We start from the raw sequence: 7719 nt of genomic DNA on the forward strand, positions 1-7719 counted from the left end.
ACAGGAATAAATGTGTTTTTATAAAAGACTAAATGCATTAAAGCTTCCAGTGATGACTACTTAAATGCAATCTTTCCTGATGTGGAAATGATTCCTGATAAACACCCTTTTGACAGAAAAGAGAACTTTTCCTTCACATTCAATTTGTGTTTCCTTTAAACACAAGTTGTGCACACAGTATTATAAAGAAATTTTAGCAAAAACAGGACTAGAGACTGAAAAGATGAAGCAGAAAAAGAAGAAATAAGATTACTATTTATTTCTTTGCTTTACACGCAAAAAAATTCAAAATGGTCCAAGACACCCTTGCCCCCCTCCCACGCCCCGCCCAGCATGATGGGAACATACAGAAGGGTCACGAGCCCAGCTCGGGCTCGACCTTCTCCAATTTGATGACTATCTCTGGAGCTGAATCAGCAGCCCTGGCTTGCTGGCTCTCGGCCTCTGACTCAGACAGCACCTCTTCCTTGATCTTCATGGGCTTGTTGCCGGCCTCCTCCTCTTCATCGGAGGACTCGTCCAGCTCCCACTCGTCATCTATGTCCATTTCAAACACTCTCACATGACGGAGATTTGAGCTTAACTGAAGAAGAAAAGGCCATATAAGGAATTTTTAAATGAATGGCTGCAATACCCTATATGGGAGGAATTAAAAATCAGAAGTTTGAAGGAAAAAGGATTTCATAGCTCAGTTATAATCCTAATATTTTAAAACGAAGTCACTGAACTCAGCCTTCATTTTGAGTAAGGAAATTTCCACACACAACAGTGACAATTTCATGATTAAAATCTAGAACTGTTCCTTGCTTCATCAGTTTCCTCAGAACAAGAGAACTTTATAGCTAAGGCTGCCATGTGCCCATAACCAATAAAAGGTATACCTGACAAGATGTTTGCCCTGAAAGGACCTTATAGATCTCAAGTCACTTCCTCCTGCTACGCTTGCTTAGAAAACAAGCTGTACTTACCACACAGGACACTTTTCGAAAACCATTGCCAGCAACATACTGTGCCTTCATGCTCTCCAGTAACCTCCAGTGCTTCTCGAAATGCAGGGTGCGTGTGGGGATGGCACTGCATTGCTCATCCAGCCTGGGGGACACCAACAGGGAGTGAAAAGAGGGTCGTCTCCCAGGTGGTTTTCCTGGGGTGGAATCAGGGTCAACCATGCATTCAATTTCTCCCAACATTCCCACATCCAACATAATCTCACCAGCTGTGATGCTACATTCGATGTAAATACTGCAATCTCAAGTAAGCAGCACATCATCTAAGATTTCTCATTCCCTTTAAGGGAAAGCGGATGGACACACTTTTAAATCAAAGAGACCTACTTACATCTCAGTCTGGCAAAGCCATCTCTTAGCACTGCCCGTGTCCATCCCAGGGGGCTACCGAGGCCCTAATTCTGGGAAGAACACACTGAAGGCGAATCTAAAATAATTAACTCTACTGAAAACTGGGGTGAATGCTACCCTCAAAAACCAGAGCTAACAGAAGTCCCACTCTTCACTCCAAATAATTCCCCGCCTATTCCAGTGACTGCTTCATGACTTACTAGTCAAGGGACAGAGGAGTGTTGAAGAAAGTATTTTTTTTTTTTTTAAGATTTATTTATATATGCATACAAGCACTGGGATACAGGCCAGAGGTGTGATGGTGAGAGGATTCACCAGAGATAAGAGTGGGGAGCAGAACAGGCACACTGAGTGAAATACACTGCTGAGGGGAGCAGCAGGCGAGTTAGGAGAGGTCTGCTGTGCCATGTGGGTAGCTCCCTGGCCAGGGATCGAACTTGTGCTGCAGTGGCTGCGGATAGCTTCATAGGTTGTGTCTTAACTCCATGCACCACCAGGGAGGCCTTGAAGCAAGTTTTTATTTTATTTTAAAATAAAAATATTTCTGCTCTGCTGACTTTATGGTTATCTTCTGTAATTAGATACCCATCATCCAATATACCTAAAAATCTTGAATGTAAAAATACATTTAAAAAACATTTATATCAGAAACTATACAAAAAACTATTATATCCAAAAAATGATCTTACTTTTTAAAAAGTAAGTTACCTTGTAGAGTAAGTCCCGGTGAACTGATATTCTCCACAATCTTCATTGTTATACACCAAAGACAATGGCAGCTGGACCAAGAGTCTATCTCTTCCTTCACGTCCTACAGTGTCTTTAAGAACTACCGTTACAGTTTCATCATCATAAAACTGTGCATCTAAACAACTATAGGTGCTAGAATTGAAATAAGTTTTGTTATACCAAAAAGGATCATGATTATTGAGAAAATATTGTATGCATAACATGACAGTGGTAACAAGCAAAAAACTTAATTAAAAAAATCAAGTGGCAGCCTGTACCTTAATGCTTGAAATGCTGCATTAGTTTGTACTACAACCATGGGTGCCTACTGCACTGATTATTCATAAACATAACTAGACCCTAAAAATAGGTAATCGTGATAAAAACGCTGTGAAATCACAGTTCCACAAAGCTTTTGACATCAAAGGTCAAGCCTTAAGGATGGCTCAGTAAATCAGTGAATAAACAGAACTAACCAAAATGAACAGCAAAAATAAGATTTACCTATGAAAAGTCACAACAACCTCTAAGATACTGTCATAAAGAACGTCTTTTACATAGGGAAAAGAGAGTGAGAAAAAGGATCAGTCTCTGATTAGTGCCAGTTCTTTCCCCGGTAAAGCTTCAGGGGTGACTTAGGTCATGTTACCCTTTTGAACCCTGAGAAAATCCCATAGCTATGAGAATCCCACCTCACATTTCTGCTGGTCAAACAAGAATGTCAGCTGTCTGCCCCCTGCACCAACATTAGGTTCTTAGCAGACAGGGAGCGCAAAAGTGTTAATTACAGGAAACCATGCTCCCTAAAATTCCTATAGGGTATAAGGTTTTAAGTCAAATAATTCTCTAAGTTTAAAGTGTGTACCCAACCCTGCCCAGATGCTCCAGATGACAAAGGTCTCCTGGTAGATCATCATCATAACTGGGTCTAACCATATTCCTGTAGATGCATTTACTACACATATACACTGACGTAGACATCTCATCCACACGAGATTTAAGACTTACCTTCTTCTCACTTTTTCTGTTGTGGCATATGTGAAGCTCCCAAATTTAATAGCAATTAGTCCATTACTTACAGATCTTAAAGAAAGAAGGGGAGAAAAAGAGACTTTGTAGAACGACTTGGACAGCGAATAGTCTACATGCTCGAAAGAACACAAGTGTCAGGGTTAGTACATTTACTTAAACACCAGATCCCGGATCAAAATACCATTATGCTCACTCTTGAGTACTGATAACTCATTTAAACGCCTAGATAGTTAAATCTCACATCAAAATTACAACTAGATTGAAATCTCAGAGTCACCAAAGTAGCTAGATAAAAAATTAAGGACATTTAGAATTATCAAATTATTTCTCTTTTGCTATAACTTGGATCCAAAAAGATTCCTTCAAATTTAGATTTAAAATAATTTAAGATACTAATGGCATTCTGAATGATTTAATCTTTATCATTCAGAACGTTTATTTTGGATTCTCAAAAGAATACTTCCATTGGATTCTCCTTCTGAGTTTCTAAAGTAAAGGTATAGGCTCTTGTTGAATGAAAGTCACATTTAACCTGAGCTAAAAATCTTTTCCAATAGGAACTCAAAGTACAGTTTCACACTTCTACAAGTTCATGAACTATTACACTGAGTGTTTTGACTGCTGTATTTTTCCTCACCCTAAAAAAAATCCTACCTGTAGAAGCCATAGAGCAACACAAAATTAATCATCAAGAATTAGAAGGGATTGCACAGCTTCCTAGTTTGGCACTAACTTAACAATGTGAAAACTTAAGACTAAGAACAGCTAAATGACAAGCCTGAAGTTACAAGGTAGTATAACTAAAACTTGAAATGTAGAGAAAGAAAAGTTGTATGCACTAGTTAAAAAAAAAAAAACCTTCTCTCTTTGATTTAAATTTCACATTAATACTTACTGGGAAATATCAGTATGTCTCCTTAAAATGCACATTTTGTAAAGTGAATCTTCTAAAATAGTAAAAAGAAGATAATGCAGATTTGAAGTCTTATTATTCCACCTAGGGAAATAAAAAAATGTGGAAACATGTTATTTCACTATCAATGTATGGAATAAACTTGTATATTCATGAGAGAGAGAGAGAAACACACTTACAGAAAAGGAAATTTGAACAATCTACGGGTAGTGTCCTCACTAAAACAAAAGGAAAAAATGTAAGAAAAATTTAAATTGGCTCCTGAATTATACCACCCAAAAAGTAAAGAATTACCTTCTAGCATCTCTATATAAGGGAATGCAGATTGCTTGATTCATTGATTTTCCAATTACATCCTAAATAAAATAAGATTTAAAAAAATAATTAGAGCATTTTACAGAGAGAGTCTACAGAAAGTGACTTGCTATTCAAAGCTGGTAAAAATCACCTCTATCACCCAACCATTCACATAAGAAACTTTCACAACAGTCATGACAGTAAGGAAAAGAGAAAATTCTGAGCTGAAAAGACCCTGGCGATCAGGTCATGGCAGGTGAAGAGCCACCCACCAGTCTCACAGCATCAACCACCCACTCTCAGGAGCAAATGAGGCACATTGACACGTGCGCTCTATATGAAGGCATTTACACTGATCTGGTCACAAATAAAATACTGGAGGCCACCAGTGTCAATAATCTTTATATTTAATTTTTTATGTATGTAAGAAACTAACAGAAAGAGGAAATATTAGGACGAACCACATGAAACTGCCACTTTTGTTAATCAAAAGCAACTGAATGTGTGCATTTATTTTCATATGTTTCACCTTAAGAACTATGACTATTTACATAGGCGAGTAGCAGAGTGTAGATATTATATTTTTACTCCTACAGAAAGACATGCATTTCTTTTATACTTACTGCTGGCTTTTGCAAACACTGATCAATAATGTTCTCCATCTTTCTTTTCACAAAATGCAATGATTTTCGAGGATAATAAGGAAACAGCAAAGGACTTTCTGGTTTCAAACAAAAACAGAAGCAACAACAAAAGCTATAACAGACCATATGATTAGGAGAAAATAATCTACTGTCCAAGCCTGGCTGCACAGCTGGTCTGAGGGTGAATCCTCCCCACCACTTCATTATTCCTCACATGGCCTCACCAACACTGACTGTGGTCTCTGCCTTTATTACCTCCCACCCCACTGCCAGCTCTCTCAGAACAACTTAGCAGCTTATTGTTCTAAATTCTCCTTTTCCCCACCCAAATCCAATGGTACGTGTCTGTTGGCTATAAGAAGAAAGGGATGATTTATGAATCATAAGATATATAATGAAATAAAGTTCATTCTTCTCTATCCCCTACCACAATGGAGGGACAAAAGCAGTGTTATTTGGGGAGAGCATGACCCTAAAAACAAAAACAGTGCTATGAAAATAAATTCTTTACTTTTGAAAAGGCTACTTAGCAGTAGAAAGTAATAACGTAATTTAGCATTTACTGACACCAATGATGCTAGATTCTTTCTATATCTGCTATTACTAATGCTTACAATAGCTGTACAAAGTAAGCATCCTATGTTCTAATTTACAGATGGGGGGAACAATGAGGCTGAGGTTTAGGCAATTGCCCAGTGTGTAAAGGACAAAGAATCTAAATCTGTGAATCAAACCCAAGTCTACCCAGGCCCCTCCTCTTCCACAGCACCCTGCAGGCTTCCCTCCCTCACAGCACCTCACGTCCCAGCACTGCTGGGTAAAATGGATTTTAATCATGTTCACTTTTCGGTCCCCAACAGCTGACAGATGCCCTGGTATCACAGAAAGATATTAGATCTTTATCCTTGCTACTGGCACAGAGCTCCTAAAACCCTTTACAATTTCCTGAGTAATAACAATGATAGGAGCATCTTTTGTCTTAATGAGGCAACTCTTGGCAGGTCCATGGATGGCTTCAGATGGGGGCTGGTTGCCAGCAAGACTAAGGCTCAATTAAAGCTTGGAACTTCTAGCCCATCCCCCAATCTAGAGACTGAGCCCATCGCCAATGGCCAGTGATTTAATCCATCATGCCTACTTAATGAATATTTCATTAAAAGACAAAACCTATACAACAAGGTCAGAGGGCTTCTGGGTTGGTGAGCACACTGAGGTGCTCAGAGGCTAGAGAGCTTGGGGAGGGCAGCTCTGCACCCTTTTCCCCTCGAAACTACCCTATGCAGCTCTTCTGTTTGGCTATTCCCAAATGGCACCCTTATTTAAAAACTGGCAAATGTAATTTAAGTGTGTCCATGACTTTCATGAACCATTTTAGCAAATTATTGAAACTTAAGGGGAGAGGGAGTTGTGGGAAGCCCCATTACTGAAGCCATGTCTGGCAGAAATGTGGGTAATTCGGGACTCAATGTGTCCAACCAAAGCCTGAAGTGGGAGCATCTTGAGGGACTGAGCTCTTAAACCCACGGAGTCCGGCGCCAACTGTGGACGTCATAACTGAATTGAACTGCATGCGGGACACATTGTTAACGTCAGGGAAAACACTCCCTCCTCCCAGCGTCGGAAGTATCGTGAGGAAATGCAATGAGAGGCCGGCATATGGAGAGCTTGTCCTCTGTGCTCCACACTGTCAATGCTTCATCTATTTAGATTAAGCTGCTTTATCTTCACGGAGGCTTTTTGGAAGGAGGAGAACATATGTACGTGGCTATTACGATAAGGACCTAAGAAGTTGTTGGATTGTGGTCAGATTTCTCTTTGAGAAAGCAAAGAAATACTTGCTTTAAAAATATTTTCTTTCAAATAAATAAATAAATAAATAAAAATATTTTCTTCTGAAGTGAAGTTTTGACATTCCTAATGGTTGCTATTTTATATCACATCCCCAATAATGCTGAATAAAGTGATACTGTATTATACAGAGAGAATAAAAAGAATAACAAGTATAACATGTTAGGTTTTATATAACATTAAAAAAACTACAAATGCAGGAGTACAATGAAGTATCGCCATGCTTCTAGGAGCTAACCAATGAGAACTGGCAAAATGGACTTCTCCCACCAGAAGTGGTTTTCTTCCCAACATCCTATTTGTAGGACATAAAATCAACAGTATAAAAACAATTAGGAACAAGCAATCAGTTAATTTCAGGGTGTTTTCTATTATGGCAATGTCATAAACTATTTGTTTTCTTGCTGTCTAATAAAACACATTGAACAAAAAAGACAAATTTAAAGAGCTTGGGTTTTAGATAACATATGGGTCTCAAATAAAGACAGACTTGGCCAGAAATCTGCTTGGCTCATGGAGTACCTTTAAGGTGGCTGCTGTTCTGAAGAAAGTCATACCACTGGTTTCCTTCTGTGTTAGGAGGTGACACGAGGTCGTCATCCTCATCCTTCAGGTACTAGAGATACAGGATTCAAAATTAAAATTTAGTAAACCAAAGAATTAGGCTCCCAAACCTGTTTACATTTAATATTATTCTATTCATAAGTGATTCTGTTTTAGTGCCAAGTCCTCTGAAAACACACTTCTATTATCCTGACAGAAGTGACCAAAGTCTGCTAAATGCCAAGCAACTAAAGAAATTACAAATTCATCACTAAAAGCATAGAATGCTGTAAGATGTGGGGACTATAAATTGAATTTAATTTCGTATTCCATTTTCAGAAGCATCTTTTCATCT

At 38.6% G+C, this 7719-nt stretch overlaps 1 protein-coding gene across 1 annotated transcript; it reads right to left on the reverse strand.

The window, feature by feature from the left end:
* Window positions 1-289: 289 nt before the first annotated feature.
* On the reverse strand, window positions 290-7467 carry LOC119261004 (anaphase-promoting complex subunit 4-like). The gene is made up of 9 exons (XM_037530196.2): window positions 7344-7467; window positions 4953-5050; window positions 4327-4388; window positions 4212-4250; window positions 4015-4116; window positions 3096-3170; window positions 2067-2240; window positions 969-1092; window positions 290-583 (listed from the first exon to the last, which is right to left on the reverse strand). The coding sequence occupies exons 2-9, from the start codon at window positions 4989-4991 to the stop codon at window positions 356-358; spliced, it is 843 nt and encodes a 280-aa protein (XP_037386093.1). The 5' UTR covers window positions 4992-5050; window positions 7344-7467; the 3' UTR covers window positions 290-355.
* Between the last annotated feature and the right edge of the window lie 252 nt (window positions 7468-7719).

The sequence above is a fragment of the Talpa occidentalis genome, unplaced genomic scaffold (assembly GCF_014898055.3).
Source record: "Talpa occidentalis isolate TD23 unplaced genomic scaffold, MPIMG_talOcc4v2.1 talOcc4.6, whole genome shotgun sequence".
Taxonomy (NCBI): domain Eukaryota; kingdom Metazoa; phylum Chordata; class Mammalia; order Eulipotyphla; family Talpidae; genus Talpa; species Talpa occidentalis.

Excerpts from the sequence above, each read along its gene's own strand:
- LOC119261004 (XM_037530196.2), bottom strand. The coding sequence starts at position 4,991 with ATGGAGAACATTATTGATCAGTGTTTGCAAAAGCCAGCA. Across the intron at positions 4,389-4,952 it reads AGTGTTTGCAAAAGCCAGCA|GATGTAATTGGAAAATCAAT; the intron begins GTAAGTATAAAA and ends TATTTTATTTAG. Across the intron at positions 3,171-4,014 it reads AGACATACTGATATTTCCCA|ATCTGTAAGTAATGGACTAA; the intron begins GTAAGTATTAAT and ends TCTTTCTTTAAG.